At 42.1% G+C, this 22,212-nt stretch overlaps 1 protein-coding gene across 5 annotated transcripts in view; it reads right to left on the minus strand.

Annotated features, from left to right (window-relative positions):
• The window catches only part of nras (NRAS proto-oncogene, GTPase), a 61,972-nt gene that overhangs the window by 12,980 nt on the left and 26,780 nt on the right, over nucleotides 1–22,212 (minus strand). For all 5 annotated transcript variants that reach the window (XM_072563386.1, XM_072563385.1, XM_072563387.1 and 2 more), the window contains exon 5: nucleotides 5,142–5,265. In XM_072563386.1, coding sequence (XP_072419487.1) covers nucleotides 5,146–5,265 — 120 coding nt within the window. In that variant the 3' untranslated portion in view covers nucleotides 5,142–5,145. The remainder of the gene's footprint in view (nucleotides 1–5,141; nucleotides 5,266–22,212) is intronic.

Raw genomic sequence — 22,212 nt, forward strand, 5'->3', positions numbered from 1 at the left:
TAAGCAGGTGCTCTCAACGAGTATTTTAAAAGCCAGGACACAGTAAGCCACCGACCAAGTCGGGTAAATAGGCTAAGTGTAGCTTGGTGTTTGTTGATCGGCATAAACGTGAATGCCTTGTTTCTATGCTGAATGGCTCTATGACTCTGTCCCACCAGCTTCTTTCTTATAACTAATAAGATCCCATAGAGATGGTAGCAAAAGCAGAAATTGCTGGAAAATCTCAGGTCTGGCAGTAACTGTGGACAGAAAGCAGAGTTAACATTTCATGTCCAGTTTCAAATTCTTTAGAATTGGATTCTCCTCTGCAATATCAATGCCAGAATCAGGAGGTTTGCAAACATTTGGAAAGATGTGTTATGCAAGGAAGGTGTAGGGAAAACAAACTCTAATGGAGACCTCCGCCTGATGAAATGTCTGGAACATGACCTTGTCATAGCAAACATTCTCTTCTGCAATGACAAGCAGGAGGCCTGTCAACACTCCTGCTCTGAGCACTGGCATCTAATAGACCATTACATTATGGCCCACAGATGACAGAGGTTGGTAGTAGATGCTAAGTATTCACCCTGCAGCTCAGTTACCAATGGTGTTCCAGGAATCTGTTCTGGGACCTCTGCTCTTTCTGATTTATAAAAATGACTTGGATGAGTAAGTGGAAGGGTGGGTTGGTAAGTTTGCTGATGACACAAAGATTGGAGGAGTTGTGGATAGTGTGAAGGGCTGCTGTAGGTTGCAACGGGACATTGACAGGATGCAGATCTGGGCTGAGAAGTGGCAAATTGAGCTCAACCTGGAAAGGTACAAAGTGATTCATTTTGGAAGGTCAAATTTGAATGCAGATTACAGGGTTAAAGACAGGATTCTTGACAGTGTGGAGGAACAGAGGGATCTTGAGGCCCATTTCTATAGATCCCTCAAAGTTGCCATCCAAGTTGATAGGATTAAGGAGGCATATGGTGTGCAGGCTTTCATTAGCAGGGGGATTGAGTTTACAAGCCGCGAAGTCATGCTGCAGCTCTAAAGCTCTGGTTAGACCATCTTGAAATATTATGTTCAGTTGTGGTCACTTCAATATACAAAGGATGTGGAAGCTTTAGAGAGGGTGCAGAGATTTACCAGGATGCTGACTGGACTGGAGGGCATTTCTTATGAAGAAAGGTTGAGGGAGCAAGGGCTCTTATCATTGGAGTGGAGGACGAGAGGTGACTTGTTAGTGGTATAAAAGATGATGAGAGGAATAGGTATAGTGAGGGACGTTTTCCCCATGGTGGAAATAGGCTATCACGAGGAGGCATAATTTTAAGGTGATTGGAGGTAGGTTTAAGGGAGATGTCAGAGGTCTGTTCTTTACACAGAGAGTGGTGAGTGCGTGAAATGCACTGCCAGCAATGGTTGTAGAGTCTGCTACAGAGGAACATCGATTACCTAAAACACATGGACGGGAGTATTTCATTTTGTAAATCGAATTCCGGATAATCGAATGCTGGATAAGGTAGCTCAGCCAAGCATCAGGACTCTGCAAACTTGCCTGATTATCCGAATATTCGGATAATCAAATGCCTGATAATTAAGGTTCCTCTGTACATTAGGGACATTTAAGAGACATTAGGATAGGTACATGGATGATAGTAAAATGTAGGGTATGCAGGTTAGTTTGATCTTAGAGTAAGATAAAAGGTTGGCACAATATCAAGGGCTGAAGGACCTGTACAGTGCAATATTGCTCTGTATTCTATGTTCTATCTTCTGTATCCAAGCAAGGAAAAGCAGAGATATCTGCATCACCCATGTCATTCCCAGAGTCAACAACTGCTGGACTAACCACCGATTAATCTGCTCTAGTACTTCCATCGATATAGCCCCAACTGGCAGGGGCAGTAAAGATTCTGTTGCAGTAGAATCAACATTTCTGGACTGACTAACCCTCAGAAGCAAGGCTTATTCAGTTGGCGTCTCACAGCCAATCTGGCAATGACCAACATGCCACAGCCGCAGAGTCTCTGCAGTACCTTATCCATGTTAAAGGCCACCATGCACAATGAGACGCTCAGGCTCTCAACAGGAAACATTAAAACTAGTTTGACAAGGATGTTCAGGAGATTCTCGATCTGCTAAACAGCAAATGCAAGGGGTTCCTGAATTTGCAGCTCCAAAGCTGAGGGGGAAATCAGGTCCGTGGCAGTTGCACCTCAGCCTTAAACAAATATCTTGTGACGTAAAGATTAGATGATGTGTGGAATGAGTGCAGCAGATTCAGCAAATCACCAACAACCACAACGGGAGTGGTTTCTTCAGTACAATGAAAACCATCTACAGTCCAAGTACACAGGGACCAACTCCACTGAGAATCACTCAATGACTAAGAGGCAGTCAACAGATCTGGACACAGAACTTAGAGGACCATCTCAACAAAGATGCAGCTTTCGAAAACAAATACTCTGAAAGCAATCTCAAACACAATACCCATCATTTCAGGGTGCCTCCAACCTTCTGAGAGACCAGAAATGCCATCTGACAGCTGAGAACCAACAAGGCCTCTGGCACAAATGGAATCCCAATTGAAATACTAAAATACGATAGAGAGACATTCTTGACATAAATCACGTTGTCATTGGCCTTGTCTGAAAGGAAGGGAGCATATTCCGAGATCTCAGATGTCCAAATATGCGCAGGTTAGGTGGATCGGCCATGCTAAATTTCCCTGTAGTGTCAAGAGATGAGCTTATGTGGATGACACCATGGTAAATGCGTGGTTATGGGGGTAGAGTGAGGGGCTGGGATTGAGATGATCTTTGGAGGGTTGGTGCAGACTTGATGGGCCAAATGGTCTTTTCCCACACTGTAGGGATTCTATGATACTTTAATTGCGACCACCTTCATAAAAAGAAACAGATCCGATTGTAGAAATGAGAGAGAGACTTCCCTACTGTCTGCCACAGGAAATGTCATCACAAGAATCTTCAATTGCCTCCTCCTGGTGAGTGAAGAGCTCTTTCCTGACTCTCAATGTGGGTTCAACCAATAAATGAACATGACATTCAGAATGCAACAAATCAAAGAAAGTGCAGGGAACAGCAGCAACCTCTGGAAAGGGCCTTCTTTGATCTTCCAAAAGCCTTTGACTGTCACCGGAGGGATTATGGCATATCCTACTCAAATTTGGCTACCTGCTTCTCAATGACATGAATGCAGTGATCCTCACAAATGATCCCCCACAGATCCAATACAAATACAAATGGGGATTAAGCAGGGCTACATCATTGCACTCATGTTCCCCATCTCCCTTGTTGCAAAGCTCAAATCCATCTCAATGTAGCTCCCTGCCAGAGTGAAGCTAATCTACAGTATCACCAGAAAACTGCTCACCCACTGACATCTTCAAACCAGAACCAAGACCGTCTCACTTCTGTCAGGTTCCAGTACATAAATGATACTCTGTGCATGCAGATATACACTCAGATGCCAAGATTCCAATCACTGTTGATGCATTCACTCAGACGTGGGAGGGAATGTACCTCAGACTAAATATGCGGAAAACAAAGCTTCTCTACCAGCTCACTGCTGCCGCACAATGCTGTGCCCGATCATCAAAGTTTATACAAGCGTCTGGACAAGGAGGATCAATTTGTATATCTCAGGAGCCTTCTTTTAGTGTGAATAGATATCAACGATAAAATCCAACAACTCCAATGCACCACTGCAGCTTTTGGATGCCTGAGGAACTTGAAGTCTAAGTGTGCTTGAAGTCTAAGACCTTAAAACATAGCAGTAAGCTTTTGGTCTACAGAGCAGCCATGGATCCTACTCTTTGGTATGCATTAGAAACAAGAACATACAGCAGATACCTCAAATTCCTGGAGAGTTTTCACCAGTGCAGGCTTCACAAAATCCTGCAAATCCACAGACAGCAAAAGCATTCCAACATGAACACTCTCTCCCAGACTAATATTCACAATACTAAGGCACTGTGATGAATAGGCCACATTCAAGACTCACTAAACAGGTGCTTTCCTCTGAGCAATGGTAAATGATCACTTGGTGGGCATGGGAAATGCTACAAGGGCACCCTAAAAGCTTCCCTAAACACACATAACATCCCCAACATGTGTGAATCACTTACCCAAGAATACATAAACTGGAGAAGCATCATGAAGGTGCCAACCACTTCAAGCATCACTGAGTGGAGCACAAGCTGCAGAACAAGGGCATAGAATCCAGAGCATTTCAGCCAGCCGCTTCCTCAAAGATGCCTGCCCCACCTATGCAAGAGTCTGCAGCTTCAGGATTAGACTGTTCAGTAACTACGAAACCCCACAGGTTTGAGTACAGCAGCAGTTTCCAAAACTGAACTGAATAGTGTCAATGTGCTCATCAGTTTGTGCTGAACCTCCTTGTAGCTGTGCTTAGAGGAAATGTTGATCATGGTCCTGGTTTCCTACAGATTTTTTCTTTTTACTTTGAGATCATTTACTAAACCAGTCTCATTACACATTAACAAATCCAAAATAGCCTGAGTCCTAATTGGATCCACAACATAGTATTCTAGGGAACTGTCCTGAATACACACAATTAATCCTTCTTTGTAGCTACCTGTGCTGATTTGATTTTCCTAAACTAAGGTAAAGTCACCATAGTCTCAAAGGATCATCGGGCTTCTCTCTCATTATAATGATGACAAGAGTTTAAGCTGAGGGTCACTATGCCTACAGCAAGATTCAAAAGTGAGAAGGCAGGATCTTCATGGCGACTTCAGCTGGCACAGAAATTGAAACCACGCTGCATTACAAACTAGTCATCTAGCCAAATGAACTAACCTACCACCTATTGATATTGCATTCATCTTCTGGAAACACACAGTATGAGCTGAACACAATGGAATTCATACAAAAGTGGGGTTCTGAATCAGGCAGTCTTTGCATTTGAATTTTCTTGTCACCCAGCCTTTGTGGGAAAGTTCTTTTTATTTGAGATGGTGGGTGGCTCAGCATTTGACTACCTTATTTGCCCTCTCTCACACATTCATGCATTCTCTCCCTCTAATTTCCACATAACACTACACACCAATACTTCAGTGCATAGACCTTCGGTGGAATTCATTTGCTTTAGCACAAAATTCTTGAGAAACAAGTATTACTTACCTAATTACATAATTATGCATTTTAACCCCAAGCAGCCTTGGTTTCTATCATCTTGACTGTTGAGTTTTATCATTCTGTATTGCCGAATCTCTCGTACCAGTGTGTAAAATGCATCCTCAACTCCCTACATTACAAAGGAAAATGATTCCATTGATTAAAGACAATTTAAAGGAAAAGAGTGTGAATATATTTATCAAACAAAGTTATTTGTTAATTATCAGCGATGATAGGAATATAAAAGATGGTTAGTTAGTTACGGTACACTAGTGGCATTTTAATAAGTTGGCTTTGTTGTGGCTCCATGCCTCTTGAACTATGTAGCATGACAGGAGAAGTTTATTTAAAAGGTTCATAGAATCATAGAGATGCACAGCATGAAAACAGACCCTTCAGTCCAACTCACCCATGCCAACCAGACATCCTAAATAAATCTAGTCCCATGTGCCAGCACTTGGCCCATATCTCTCTAAAGCCTTCCATTGATATACCTATCTAGATGCCTTTTAAATGTTGTAATTGTAACAGCCTCTACCACCTCCTGGCAACTCATTTCATACATGCAAGGTGCTCTGTAAGGAAAAGTTGCTACTTAGGTCCCTTTTAAATCTTTGCCCGCTCACCTTAAAACTATGCCCTCTAGTTTTGGACTCCCCCACCCCAGGGAAAAGACCTTGTCTATCCGTCCATGCCATTCATGATTTTATAAACCTCTAAATTCACCCCTCAGCCCCAGCCTATTGAGCCTCTCCCTATAGCTCAAATCCTAGCAACATCCTTGTAAATCTTTTCTGAACCCTTACAAGTTTCACAATAGCCTTCCTATAGCAGGAAACCTGAACTGCATGCAGTATTCCAAAAGAGGCCTAATCAATGTCCTGCACAACCGCAACATGACCTCTTTATACTCAACACACGGACGAAACATCTCTTGCACTGTCCTATCTACCTGTGACTCCACTTTCAAGCAGCTCAAACCTGCACTGCAAAGTCTCTTTGATCAGGAACACTCTCCAAAACCTTACCATTAAGTGTATAAGTCCTGTCCTGATTTGCTTTTCCAAAATGCAGCACCTCACATTTACCTAAATTAAACACCAGCTGCCACTCCTTGGCCATTGGCTCATCTAATTAAGATTCCATTGTATTCTGACTTAACTTTCTTTGTTGTCCATTACATCTCCAACTTTGGTGTCATCTGCAAACTGATTAACTATACCTCCTATGTTCACATCCAAATCCTTTAAATAAATGACAAAAACAGTAGACCCAGCACCGATCCTTTGGCACTCCACTGGTCACAGGCCTTCAGTCTGAAAAACAACCCTCCACCACCACCCTCTGTTTTCTACTTTTGAGCTAGTTCTGTATCCAAATGGCTAGTTCTCCCTGTATTCCAGGAGGTCTAACCTTGCTAATCAGTCTCCCATCAGGAACCTTGTTGAAAACCTTACTAAAGTCCATATAGAACACATCTACCGCTCTGCCCTCATCAATTTTCTTTGTTACTTCTTCAAAAAACTCAATTTCATGAGACATTATTTCCCATGCATAAAGCCATGTTGACTATCCCTAATTAGTCCTTACCTTTCCATATACAGGTAAATCCAGTCCCTTACGATTCCCTCCAACAACTTGCCCACCACCAATGTCAGACTCACTATTTTGTGGTTTCCTGGCTTTTCCTTACCACCTTTCTGAAATAGTGGAACCGCATTAGCCAACCTCCAGTCTTCCACTTATGGCTATCAAAGATACAACTATCTCAGCAAAGGGCCCAGCAATCACTTCCGTAGCTTCCCACAGGGTTCTAGGTTATGCCTGATCAGGTCCTAGGGATTTACCAACCTTTATGTATTTTAAGATGTCCAGAACCACCACCATTTCTTTAAACGGATATTTTTCAAGATGTCGCTATTAATTTCAACATGTTCTCTATCTTCCATATCCTTCTCCGCAATAACGCATATGCAAACTACTTGTTTAGTACCTCCCCCATCTCCCGCAGTTCCACATTTTAGCAACCTTGCTGCTTCAAAATATAATCTAGCTCAGCAGTTTGCAGTCCATTAGAGCTCGAAATCTGGATAAATTCTTACAGACCTGCCAAATTTCAGTAATGCATTGTTAAAAGAACATTTATTAAATTGTTTCCCTAATGCTTCAGATGGTAAAAGCAAACAGTACTTAAACGACCAAAAAACAAATAGCTGCAGGTCCTGGAATTCTGAAACAAAAACAGAACTGCTGAAGAAACTCAGCAAGTCTAGCAGCATCTGTAAAAGAGAAAGCAGAGTTAATGTTTCCGGTCCCCTTGCCCTTCTTCAGAACTGTTTACATTTTTACATCAGGCAATCTTTAAAATTGCTTAAACAGCAATAACCATTCACATTTGGTCAATTACAAAGTCGACAAATATGCATTAAATATGCTACCTATGTTAGTAGGAGACAGATTCACATCTTGAAACAACTCATTTATATACTCAGGTTAACTATCCCCAATGGCAATGGGTTTATAAGTAAACAGTCTCCAATTCGAATTTCAAAGCAGCTGTCAGGTACTTTCTGCTGTAACAAAGCAGCTGTCAGGTACTTTCTGCTGTAACAAAGCCACCATAATCTCTCAAAATATACTATCTGGACTGATAAACTTTAAATGACAACAAGAGCATTGAAACTTGAAAACTTTAGATTGCAATTTACAGATCAGAAGTCATGGTCTTGTTTTGAACTCCACTGGGAGCTTGAATTAACCTTACATTGCTAAGGGTTGGCCTGATTTAAAGACTAGGAAAGGGAAGGAAAAGGAGGAATAAAAACAAAATTGCCCATCGCCATAGTGACAGAGGTAGTCAGCACTGCTGACATCAAAGTGCCAAAACCCAATGACCTCTCTGCCCATATGACACCTAACAAAGCCTCACCTCACTTACAGGTCTACTTAGCAGCCCACTCCACTGTGATCCCTATTTGTTGTTAACCCACTCACCATACCCCAGCAACTCTGCTCCTGGCCCCTCAATGCTTCATTCCCACTTGCCACCTTGCGGGGAACACAGCAATTAGTCCGCAGTGAGACAGTGAAGGGGCAGCAACAATGGGCGGAAGGAGGCAATGTCTGCAAATCGCAATTTCATTACCTGACTTTAAAACATTAGTAAAACAGTTATTTTATTGTTCATGTTCTTGGATGCAGGCATCTCAAACGCTTCATCATTGGCAATGACATCATGAAAGCTGTAATTACACGGGCAATGAGTCTGCCTTCGCAATTGTATTGCCAATAAATGCAGCCGAAAAAAGTTCACACTGGTTACACTCCTGATCACAATTCAATTGTTTTTGCTGGCAGAATAAACAATATGAAGAGATTTGTGCAAGCAAAACCGGTCAGCTCAGTTTAATTAACACATTAAAAAGAACAAAATAGGCAAGGTGGAAAATTGCACAGTGCCAGGAAGTCAGCACCTTACACAAGTTGGGAGAAAATTGATCTAAGGAAAAAACAAATTACATCTTGCTAAAAGAGAAGGAAAAATGGAGCCACTGGAATTCACAAACTCCTAGACAATTAGCTTGCACTGTCTACTCAGGTTTAAGAGTGAAATTCTGGGCATGAACAAACTAATCGAGTATATAGATTAACCACGAACATGCAAACAGGCTTGTGTTAATACTAAATTTGCTTACAAGAAATAACCGATAAAGAATCTACAGATAGAGAAACATAGTTCTGCACTAATGTCATTGATGTACAGCATGGAAACAGACCCTTCGGTCCAACCCGTCCATGCCGACCAGATATCCCAACCCAATCTAGTCCCACCTACCAGCAGCCAGCCCATATCCCTCCAAACCCTTCCTATTCATATACCCATCCAAATGCCTCTTAAATGTTGCAATTGTACCAGCCTCCACCACATCCTCTGGCAACTCATTCCATACACGTACCACCCTATGCGTGAAAAAGTTGCCCCTTAGATCACTTTTATATCTTTCCCCTCTCACCCTAAATCTATGCCCTCTATTTCTGGACTCCCGGATCCCAAGGAAAAGACTTTGTCTATTTATCCTATCCATGCCCCTCAATTTTGTAAACTTTTAAAGGTCACCCCTTAGCCTCCGACACTCCAGGGAAAACAGCCCCAAGCCTGTTCAGCCTCTCCCTATAGCTCAGATTCTCCAACCCTAGCAACATCCTTGTAAATCTTTTCTGAACCCTTTCAAGTTTCACAATATCTTTCCGATTGGAAGGAGATCAGAACGGCACACAATAGTTCAACAGTGGCCTAACCAATGTCCTGTATAGCTGCAACATGACCTCCCAACTCCTGTACTCAATACTCTGACCAATAAAGGAAAGCATACCAAACACATTCTTCACTATCCTATCTACCTGCGACTCCACTTTCAAGGAGCTATGAACCTGCACTCCAAGGTCTCTTTGTTCAGCAACACTCCTTAGGACCTTACCATTAAGGGTACAAGTCCTGCTAAGGTTTGCTTTCCCAAAATGCAGCACCTCGCATTTATCTGAATTAAACTCCATCAGCCACTTCTCAGCCCAGTGGCCCATCTGGTCCAGATCCTGTTGTAATCTGAGGTAACCCTCTTCGCTGTCCACTACACCTTCAATTTTGGTGATATCTACAAACTTACTAACTTGTACCTCCTATGCTTGCATCCAAATCATTTATATAAATAACAAAAAGTAGAGGGCCCAGCACCAATCCTTGTGGCGCTCCACTGGTCACAGGCCTCCAGTCTGAAAAACAACCCTCCACCACCACCCTCTGTCTTCTACCTTTAAGCCAGTTCTGTATCCAAATGCCTCGTTCTCCCTGTATTCCATGAGCTCTAACCTTGCTAATCAGTCTCCCATGGGGAACCTTGTCGAACGCCTTACTGAAGTCCATATAGATCACATCTACTGCTCTGCCCTCATCAATTTTCAAAAAACTCAACCAAGTTTGAGAGATATGATTTCCCATGCACAAAGCCATGTTGACTATCCCGAATCACTCCTTGCCTTTCAAAATACATGTACATCCTGTCTCTCAGGATTCCCTCCAACAACCTGCCCATCTCCGAGGTCAGGCTCACCGGTCTATAGTTCCCTGGCTTGTCTTTACCGCCCTTCTTAAACAGTCGCACCATGTTTGCCAACCTCCAGTCTTCCGGCACCTCACCTGCGACTATTGATGATACAAATATCTCAGCAAGAGGCCCAGCAATCACTCCTCTAGCTTCCCACAGAGTTCTCAGGTACACTTGATCAGGTCCTGGGGACTTATCCACTTTTAACCGTTTCGATAGATTACGATCTGTAGTTGAAAACACCAGGCCATAATACTGCCATTCAGTCCTTTGGCCCTTCGAGTCTGCTTCAACAATTCATCGTGGCTGATATGTTTCTCAATCCCATTCTCCTACCTTCTCCCTGTAACTCATCATCCGCTTATTAATCAAGAACCTCTGTCTGTCTTAAATACACTCAATGACTTGGCCTCCATTGCCTTCTGTGGAAATGAGCTCCAGAGATTTACAACTATCTGGTTGAAGAAATTCCTCATCTCAGTTCTAAACTGCTGTCCCTTCACTCTGAGGCTATGATCTAGAATCCTAGCATCTGCTACTGATGGAAACATCTGCTACATGTCCATTCTATCCAGGCCTTTGAACATTCTGTAAGTTTCAATCTGTTCTCACGCTCCCCCCTCCCATCCTTCTAAACTCTACTAAGTACAACAGAGTCTTTGCATGCTCCTCAAGGGCTTTCGAGGAGCGTTTGAGGAATCTAAGTTTGTATTTATGGAGTTTAGAAGGATGAGGGAGGATCTGATTGAAACTTACACAAGTCCTTCATGCCCAGGGTCATTGCTATAAACCTCCTCTGAAGCCCCAAAGCCAACATATCCATCCTCAGAAACAGGGCCAAAACCTGCTCACAATACTCCAAATGCAGTCTGCCTCTCTGCTCGCCTTCCAGCCCTCTTGAAATTAATTCTACCATTACAGTTGTCTTCCTAATTACATGCTAACCTTAAGAGAATCCTGAACTGGGACTCTAAAATCGCTTTGTGTTTCAGATTTCTGAACCCTTTCCTCAGTTATAAAATAGTCTCTACCTCTATTATTCCTACCAAATGCATAATCTCTCACTTTCCCATTGAATTTCATCTACCACTTCTTTGCCCATTCTCATAGCCTGTCCAAGGCTTTCTGCTACCTCCCTGTATTGTCAACACTACCTGTCCCTCCACCTATCCTTGTGGCAACTGCAAACCCAGAAACAACAAACTCAGTTCCTTCACCCAGATTGCTAATGTAGAACATGAATAGTTGTGATCCCACACTGACCCTTGTGGTATTCCACTAATCACTAGCTGCCATCCTGAAAAGAGACTCCTTTATTTCCCACTCCTCATTCTGCCAGTCAGCCAATCTTCTATCCATGCCAATAACTTGTCCCACTTATCTTATTTAGCAGCTTCCTATGCAGCATCTTATTAAAAGCCTTATGGAGATCCAACAGATCACGTCGACCTGTTCTTTACCTACCTTCTCCTCAAAGAGTTCTTACAAATTTATCAGGCATGATCTCCCCTGCACGAAGCCAGGCTGACTCAGTCCTATTTTAGTTTGTACTTGCAAGTACTCTGCCATCTTACCGTTAATAATGGACTCTAACATCTTACCAATGACCAATAATTTCCTACTTTCTGCGTCCCTCTCTCCTTAAACAGGGCTGTTACATTATCAATATTCTAGTCCTGTGGGACCCTTCCTGACTCCAGTGATGCCTGAAATATACTTCCAATGCCTCCACTAACACCTCAGCTATCTCCTTCAGAACTGTGGGAGATAGTCCATTTGTCCAGGTGATTTATCCACCTTCAGACCTTTAGCTTCCCCAGCACCTTCTCCTTAGTGATGACCATTACATTCACCTGTCCCCTGACTCTCAAAGTTCTGGTATGCTACTGGGGTCTTCCACTAAGAAGACTGATGCAAAGTACCTATTTAAGTTTATCTGCCATTTCTTTGTTCCCAGTTACGACTTGTTCAGCCTCATTTTCCAATGGTTCAATGCCTACTCTTGTCGCTATCTTAACTTTTATATGTCTAACAAAACTCTTATACTCCTCTTTTATTACTTGCTAGCTTAACATCATATTTCATTTATGCTTTTTCAGTTATTCTGTACTGGCTTTAAAGGCTTCCCAATCCTCTAGCTTCCCCCCTTTACCACATTGTATACTTCTGTTTTGCTTTTATGCTGTTCCTGACTTGCCTAGTCAGTCATGGTTGCCTTATCCTCCCCTTAGTATGTTTTTTTCCTTTTGGGATGAATTCCTGCTGTGCTTCCCAAATTAGCATCAGAAACTCTGTGACTGCTGCTCCACTGTCTACCCAGCTAGGCTCCCTTTCAATCAACTCTGGCCAGGTCCTTCCTTGTGCCTTTGAAGTTACCTTTACTCAATTGTAATTCCATTATATCTAATTTCAGCTTCTCTCTCTCAAACTGCAGGGTGAGTTCTATCATATTAAGATCACTGCCCCCTAAAGTTTCTTCACCTTAAGCTCTCTAATCAAGTTTGCCTCATTGTACATCACAAAATTCAGAATTGCGTGTTCCTATTATAAGCTGCTCCAAACAAAAAACATCACGAACATTTTGCAAATTTCTTTTCTGGAGATTTGCTACCAATGCGATTTTCCCAGTCCACCTACATATTGAAGTTCCTATTATGATTGTAATAGCACCTTTCTTACACGCATTTACCTCCTGATTTATTTCCTTATGCACATCCTGACTACTGCCAGAAAGCCTATACATAACTCTCATCAGGGTCTCATCCAGCTATTGCCCAATATTTAGCACCGATCTCTGATATCCTTGCAGCCATGTCTGATCAATACCCACATCGCACCTGCTAATTACAAGCTAATTTACCTTGTTTTGTATACTGTGTGCATTTAAGTATAATGCCCTCAGCCCTGTGTTGACTAGCCCCCTTGTCAGGTTGCTCCCCTTTTTTGCTGTGCCTGAAATTAGATTCCTGACACTTCCCATACTCTGACCTATTACTTGTTCTGGAAAATTTAACCTCTGCTTACCTCCTCCCTCCCCCCTTTAACTTTTTCCATAATTTTCCATGTAGTGCTATAATCAGTTTGTTCATTTCCCCCCACCCCCCCACCCCCCTATAATCTTTGCACTCAGCCAACAGGGAGCATGAATCTCAAACTTGTTAGACAAGCTCAAGGGTTGAGAATCCTTGGTCTCTATACTCTATACTTGTAGTCACATCCTCCTGTCCCTGACGACTGACCAAGTATAAGGTAGTTAAGCTAAAGAGCGTGACTGCCTTCTGAAACACAGCACTTAAGTTACCCACCCCCTTCCTGATGTGTCAAAGTGTTTGAAGCTCAGACTTTGACTCATCAACACTTGCTACAGATGTGGTCATTATGAACCACAATGGGGTCCACTAGTTACCATATCATGCAGGTAAAACACATCATCTAGCTTTGCCTATTTTGTTTACTTAGTTGTCAAATGATTTTTAAAGATTTCCTAAAAAAAATTTCCCTAATTTTTTTAAAACATAAATATTTGCCATAATTGCCTACAATTAAAAGGAACCTATAATAATTGGTCAAATTAGTAGCTATTACCAACCAATGAAGTTACAACTTTTGTAACGTCACTCTCTTTTGTGCTTGGGACCCCAATCCTCAGCTTCAATTTAATCTATCAATTTTTTAAAAAACAAATTAAGAGACAAAAGGGTAAGCAAAAAGCACCTCTTCCACTCTGCATTGAATTCCTACATGGTCCTCCAAGTTCCCTGAACGATATACTCACTTGGGTCGTCTCACTCTGCGGATGTGATCTCTCCTTTCTGATTATGCGCGGAGTTCAGAAAAATAGAGAAAGTGGTTAAAATAGGAATTTGGTGATTATCCAACATGGGTTTTTAAAAAAAAACAGGAAAAAGGCCCAGACTGCGAGACGTAAGGGATTCCAGTTTGCAGTCTTAAAAGAGAGCGTATTAGAATAGGACATAGTACAAGTTTTACCTTCAATCAAGTAGGGAGATAAGTATGAAGAGTGCCCACTCCAATTTTCTTTAAGGCAATCTTGGATCATTTCAAACTTCAATAAAGGAACTATTAGTGACTGAGAATCATACTTTACTGCTACTGTGCTATACTTATCTGATGGGAGCTAACAGTAATACATAGTTTCCAAATTGTGAATATTAGATGTAAGAACACTTTAATACATTTTGCATTGTTACACTGGCATGTAGATTGTACTTTTGCAGGTTTGAATGTTAAAGATACATAGTAAGACCAGGATGTTAGCCAAAAGGAATGTGTCATCTGACTACACATCTCTGAAGCTACTGATTCTTAGCAGAGTAGTCATATCAGAAGACAGTGCCTCACTCAAATACCGATTTTTCTGTCAGTATCAGCAAAATACTCCACTTGCCAGAGCGTCAGAGCAGAGCTGAACTTTCTCTCATAAGCATCCACACTGGCAGATTCCTGCCTGAATCACTGAACAGCAGTCAGGAAGAGTAAACGTGATGGTTTGCTGCTCTCTAGCACATGAGCACTGAAACCAGTGTCCCCAAATGTTGGCTCACTACACAGCGCAGACCAAGAATAGAAACTTGTCCTGCAAAGCTTCCACTGCACTTAGGGAGCAATTTGTCCAATTTCAGGAAGGGTTAAGAGAAAAAGTACATTGCACAGGTGAAAACATTATTTGGTCATCAGGTATCACAGCCAAAGAAAATTCAGTCCTTTTCTAAATACAGCAAACTTTATTTTAACTGGCACCTTAATAACCAGGCAAAAAGTATATATTATAGAATTCCTATGGTGTGGAAGCAGGCCATTTGGTTTATCGAGTCCACACCAACCCCTCCAAAGAGCATCCCACCCACTCACCCTATCCCTGCATTTCCCATGGCTAGCTTGCACATCCCTGATTGCTATGGGCAATTTAACATGGCTAATTCACCTAATCTGCACATCTGTGGACTATACTTCACATAATATAACCGACTAGGATGTCCAAATATTTATGCTGTAAATAAAGTACAACTTAGGGATACACCCCCTGCATTATATTTCTATTACTTACTGTGTGTTATTTCTTGTATTTTAGGAGGTGTTGATATGTTTACATAGATTTTTTGAGGGATGTTGATGTCTCGAAGCTTCACATGATCAGAGTTTACTGTGGCAATGCATCTTTCTTGATTATCCAAAATATTTGATCATACTGCACACTCCTGGTCTTTTAGGTGCCGGTTAATAAAATGTTTGCTGTATTCACAGAATTCCCAGCAGTGATTACTGGAGATTGGACTATAGAAAGTAATAATTAGACCTCAAAGGTAAGTCTCAAATTCAGCTGGCTGTTTTGGACATTTTAGACTTTGGACAACCAATGATAAACTCTCAGATCCTACTTGCCCTATCCCTTCGCTCGGGATAGCACACTTTTTGAAAATTACAGAGGAGAGAAATCAGCAATTCAAAGCATAGAAATTAATTAATCTCAGCTAGTCTGGATGAGGCTTTTAGATTAGATTAGATTAGATTAGATTAGATTAGATTAGATTACTTACAGTGTGGAAACAGGCCCTTCGTCCAAGTCCACACCAACCTGCCGAAGCGCACCCACCCAGACCCATTCCCCTACATTTACCCCTGCAACTAATACTACGGGCAATTTAGCATGGCCAATTCACCTAACCTGCACATTTTTGGACTGTGGGAGGAAACCGGAGCACCCGGAGGAAATCCACGCAGACACGGGGAGAATGTGCAAACTCCACACAGTCGCCTGAGGCGGGAATTGAATCCGGGTCTCTGGTGCGGTGAGGCAGCAGTGCTCACCACTGTGCCACCATGCCGCCCACATACAATGATTTCAACATTGCACAGCTTATTAAGATGGGTTAAATACTGACAATTGTTAATGTACATTACAAGAAATATGCACATGAGGGAGGCCATGCTTTTTTTTTTCCAGACAGACAACTAACTCATCCATGCCCATCTTAGGCTGAGCATGAAAGGAAAACTAGACTTTGAAGTGTGATCTGGCCAATTCAGAAACAAGCACATGCATTTCAAAGATCTTGGAAAAAAATCTCCAACTTAAATTTTATATCTGCCTTCAGAAAGTACACTTTGATATGCTGGGAGGATTTGAGAGTTTCTATGACCCAGACAGCTAAACTGGCACAGGCACAACTCCCAGTAGTGCGACTTAAGTTAGACAGGTCTGAAGATGGGAGCCAGGCTAAAAGCACCAGTCATCCTGATGACAGGTGCAAGCCAAGGTAATGCTTGGTCACAAAAAGCATTTTGCTATAGAAACAACCCAGAAACCTGGCAAATCTGGCTGGAGACTTAAAAGTATAAACATGGATATAAAGGGCCACATTTTACAAGACTGAAAGCAAGTTAAAGCCAGACAGACAGCAAAGAAATGAGTTCCTTCATTTGCCATTCAATATAGATGGGTTAAACTAAATAGTCGAAATTGTTTCTGAATAATCACATGGTGTTTCTCTTTCTCTCTCTCTCTCTCACACTCACACACACACACTCACAAATTCTGGTATATCACTAATGCCATTGTGGAATAATGCTGTTAACTATACGTTCACTCTGAAAACAGCTAAGCATGTACAAATGGAACCATGTCAGGGTAACATCAGATTTATGCTGACCAGTTATCCTAAATTAATCTAGTTCCATTTGAAAATATTTTGCCTATCTCCTTCTGAATATTTCCTACTCATGCATCCATCAAGATGCTTTTTGAAAATTTGTAAATGTAGCAGCCTTCACCACTTGCTCTGGCAGCTCATTCCATACACGCACCACCCATTGCCCCGTAGGTCCCTTTTATATTCCCCCCACCTCCCCCTTCACCTTACACATAAGCCCTCTAAACTTTGAACTCCCCTACTCTGGGGAAGGAACATGACTATTCACCCTATCCATGCCCCTCATGATTTTATAAACCTCTTATCAGGTCACCCCTCAGCCGCCAATGCTCCAGGGAAAATAGTCCCAGCTTATTCAGCCTCTCCTACAGCTCAAACTCTCCAGTTCCTTGGAAAGCTTTTCTGTGCCCTTTCAAGTTTAACATATTTCCTATAGCAGTGAGACCAGAATTGAATGTAGTATTCCAAAAGTGTCCTAACTAATGTCCTTTACAACCATTATAGGACATCCCAACTCCTATACGCAATGCACTGACCAATAAAGGCAAGGATACCAAAAACCTTCTTCATTACCCTTTCTGCCTGTGACTCCACTTTCAAGGAGCTATGAACTAACAGTCCCATGGTCTCTTTGTTCAGCAACACTCCCCATGACCCTATCATTAAATGTATAAGTCCTGCCTTGATTTGCCTTGACAAAATGCAACGCCTTACATTGATCTAATTCAATTCCAACTGCCACTCCTCGACCTATCTGATCAAGGTCCCATTGTACCGAGGTAACCTTCTTCACTGTCCACTACACCACCAATTTCGGTGTCATCTGAAAACTTTTTAAACCATTCCTCCTATAGCCATATCCAAATCATGTCAAAAAGCAGTGGACCAAGCACCAATCCTTACGGAACACCACTGTAAACAGGCCTCCAGTTCAAAAGATATTTTAAAAGGTGAGAGGAGAAAGGTTTTAAAAGGGTACAAGGGGCAAGCTTTTTTATGCAGAATGCGGCTTGTGTGTGGAATGATCTGCCAAAGGAAGTGGTGGATGCAGGTACAGTTAGAACATTGAAAAGACATTTGGATAAGTACATGAATAGGAAAGGTTTGGAGGGATATGGGCCAAATGCAGGCAAGTGGAATTAGTTTAGTTTGGGAACATATTTGTCATAGACTAGTTGGACCAAAGACACTGTTTCCATGCTATATGACTCTTACACAGATGATAGCAACCAGCCACAAGAGGGCATCCTAAACCTTTGGTTTCATTTTCAAGACCAGTTGGCACAAAAAACTATTTTGTGAAACCAGAGGTCCTGGACCTTCTTATACCCTGAATCAGGGCGTCTTACTTTATGATGGCTTTTTTTTGAGCATCACATCTTTGTTGAAGAGGGTAACCAAGAGGTAAACAACCTGCCTGCGTTGGAGGTTAAATGCACAGAAGAGCCGCAAAGTGCAATGTCCTTTGCAAATGCACTGCTGCCTCACAGTGCCAGAGACCCGGTTCAATTCCAGCCTCAGGCAACTGTCTGTGTGGAGTTTGCACATTCTCCCTGCGTCTGCGTGGGTTTTCTCCAGGTGCTCCAGTTTCCTCCCACAATCCAAAAATATGCAGGTTAGGTGAATTGGCTATGCTAAATTTCCCATAGTGTTAGGTGAAGGGGTAAATGTAAAAGAATGGGTCTGGGTGGGTTGCCCTTTGGAGGGTCGGTGTAGACTTGTTGGGCTGAAGGGCCTGTTTCCACACTAAGTAATCTAGTTAAAGGGGTAACAGTTCAAAACACAGTTTCAACCTCTAATGAATGTTCAGAACCAAATAATATTCATCACCAATCAACTAAATGAAAAAGTAGCCTTAGTCCCATCAGCATACTATTGAAGTACTCAAAGCTTCTTTTAACAATGAGGAAGAAAACTAAATTATAGAATATCTGTAAGTATAAAATGCCCTAGTGAGGTTTTAAGTACCAAAAACAGCTTAAACAAGTTGAACTGGAATTGGAAGAAAAAGTCTGACCTAAAAGACCCACTATTAGCACCCTCATGACCAAAAAAACACAAATGGCTCAGTCACAAACACTATTGTTATAAGAATAGATCAGAAAATACTGCAGTAGTTCATCTGGCTCTCCAAACCTTGTCCCACAATCCACAAAGCAAATGTCAGCATGGTAGGATATTACCCATTTGCCTGGAAGAATGCAACTCCAACTACAAAAGAAGCTTAACACCAAAGACAAGGCAACCACTTTCATCAGCACATAATCTGCCAAGTTAAACATTCATCCATTCCACTACAAGCTTGTAATGTAGCAGCTGTGTATCACCTGCAAAACGTCAAGTACTTCAAACTTCTTTCAACGATACCTTCCAAATTTCATACTCCAACTAGAAAGGCAAGAGTAGCAAACACATGGGTACAGCACCATAAGCCACACACCATCCTGACTTAAAGCTACAATTGCTCTTTCCAAATGATCACTGGGTCAAGCCCTGCGCCTCCCTTCTGAACTGAACCAGGATGTACTCAAATGAGGGTAGCACAGCTTAAGCCAACTCTAACTTCATTGGGTCATTATGAATCAGCAATAAATTCTGTCCTTGCTAGGAATATTCATATCTATGAATTAATAAAACAAAACTAAATCCATCTGTGCAGCGTTTCCATGGGAATACCCCAAGTTAAATTTTCATGACCTCGTTTACGAGCAAGCTCCTAGTGATATTATGCTCAGTGATGGATTCAGCTTTCTATTAACTTGCAAATCTATCTTGGCTGTTGTGCTGTTATAGTACCTTTACCTTGCTATCTATTTATCCCTTATGACCACAAAGTACTTTAGAACATGTTACCACTTTCACCACACAATATAAAGTGCTTGCTGTACCTGGAATTGAGAAACATATTAAAAAAAAGGACGCACTGTCCTCCTCTAATCATTCCAAAAGCTACTGCACCATACTAAAAGGGAGCTTCAGTTGAAATCATATTTCATGGTCTCAATGATAATTGAGAATTGGCTCCAGAACACTTCAACCCCAGGGCACCAATGTGGACTTCAACAGTTTCCTCATTTCCCCTTCCCCCACCTCACTCTAGTTCCAAACTTCCAGCTCAGCACTGGCTCCATGACTTGTCCGGACTTGTCCGACCTGCCTATCTCCTTTTCCACCTAACCACTCCACCCTCTCCTCCCTGACCTATCACCTTCATGCCCTCCCCTACTCACCTATTGTACTCTATGCTACTTTCTCCCCACGCCCACCCTCCTCTAGCTTATCTCTCCATGCTTCAGGCTCTCTGACTTTATTCCTGATGAAGGGCTTTTGCCCGAAACATCGATTTCGCTGCTCCTTGGATGCTGCCTGAACTGCTGTGCTCTTCCAGCACCACTAATCCAGAATCCAGATCAACATGTCAATACAATCAGAAAAAGTAGGGTTCATGTCACAATTCCTTTACTAACTCCAAAATGCCATTAACCCCCTTGGGCTTAAGGTTAGATGGAATAGCAACAAACAACAAAAATAGTATGGGTAACTTCTCACAAACAGAACAGGTGCTTCATTTATCATTTTCCAATTTGCAGGGACCTTTGCAGAATCTTGGAAATTTGGGAGGATTACAACCAATGCATACACTATCTGCACAGCTATCAGTTAAGACCTTGTGATAAAGCCATTTAGGTCTGAGATATGCGTGGTAAATCATGTCTCACAAACTTGATTGAGTTATTTGAAGCAGTAACAAAGAAGATTGAGGAGGGCAGAGCAGTAGATGTGATCTATATGGACTTCAGTAAGGCGTTCGACAAGGTTCCCCATGGGAGACTGATTAGCAAGGTTAGATCTCATGGAATACAGGGAGAACTAGCCATTTGGATACAGAACTGGCTCAAAAGTAGAATACAGAGGGTGGTGGTGGAGGGCTGTTTTTCAGACTGGAGGCCTGTGACCAGTGGAGTGCAACAGGGATTGGCGCTGGGTCCTCTATTTTTTGTTATTTATATAAATGATTTGGATGCGAGCATAAGAGATACAGTTAGTAAGTTTGCAGATGACACCAAAGTTGGAGGTGTAGTGGACAGCGAAGAGGGTTACCTCAGATTACAACAGGATCTGGACCAGATGGGCCAATGGGCTGAGAAGTGGCTGATGGAGTTTAATTCAGATAAATGCGAGGTGCTGCATTTTGGGAAAGCAAACCTTAGCAGGACTTGTACCCTTAATGGTAAGGTCCTAGGGAGTGTTGCTGAACAAAGAGACCTTGGAGTGCAGGTTCATAGCTCCTTGAAAGTGGAGTCGCAGGTAGATAGGATAGTGAAGAATGTGTTTGGTATGCTTTCCTTTATTGGTCAGAGTATTGAGTACAGGAGTTGGGAGGTCATGTTGCAGCTATACAGGACATTGGTTAGGCCACAGTTGGAATATTGCGTGTAATTCTGGTCTCCTTCCTATCGGAAAGATATTGTGAAACTTGAAAGGGTTCAGAAAAGATTTACAAGAATGTTGCCAGGCTTAGAGGATTTGAGCTACAGGGAGAGGCTGAATAGGCTGGTGTTGTTTTCCCTGGAGCATCGGAGGCTGAGGGGTGACCTTATAGAGGTTTACAAAATTATGAGGGGCATGGATAGGATAAATAGACAAAGTCTTTTCCCTGGGATCGGAGAGTCCAGAATGAGAGGGCATAGGTTTAGGGTGAGAGGGGAAAGATATAAAAGAGACCCAAGGGGCAACCTTTTCACGCAGAGGTTGGTACGTGTATGGAATGAGCTGCCAGAGGATGTGGTGGAGGCTGGTACAATTGCAACATTTAAAAGGCATTTGGATGGGTATATGAATAGGAAGGGTTTGGAGGGATACGGGCCGGGTGCTGGCAGGTGGGACGAGATTGGGTTGGGATATCTGGTCGGCATGGACAGGTTGGACCAAAGGGTCTGTTTCCATGCTGTACATCTCTATGACTCTATTTGTCAATATTTTGCCCCATTAAATTTCCAGTACTGATAGCAGTATTGTTTCAAGTTAGTAGAATATCAAGAAAGAAAATAAACTATTCTTGGAGAGCATTATCTACTGTGAGGACAAACAAAATACCTGTTCAAAGGCTCTGCGATTTCCTTGTTTTTCCATTAATTCTTCAGCTTCATTCTCTTTCAGCAAGCTTTAATTTATTCAGATTTAATTCAATCAAGTTGTCAAAAGTAACCTTGACATTACCTAGACTGTTTTACGAAAGAACCCACAAAGACTTGATGGGTGAATAACCTCTCTCTGTGCTGCACGAATTACAATGCTACCGTT

The sequence above is a fragment of the Chiloscyllium punctatum genome, chromosome 45 (assembly GCF_047496795.1).
Source record: "Chiloscyllium punctatum isolate Juve2018m chromosome 45, sChiPun1.3, whole genome shotgun sequence".
In the NCBI taxonomy this organism is placed as follows: domain Eukaryota; kingdom Metazoa; phylum Chordata; class Chondrichthyes; order Orectolobiformes; family Hemiscylliidae; genus Chiloscyllium; species Chiloscyllium punctatum.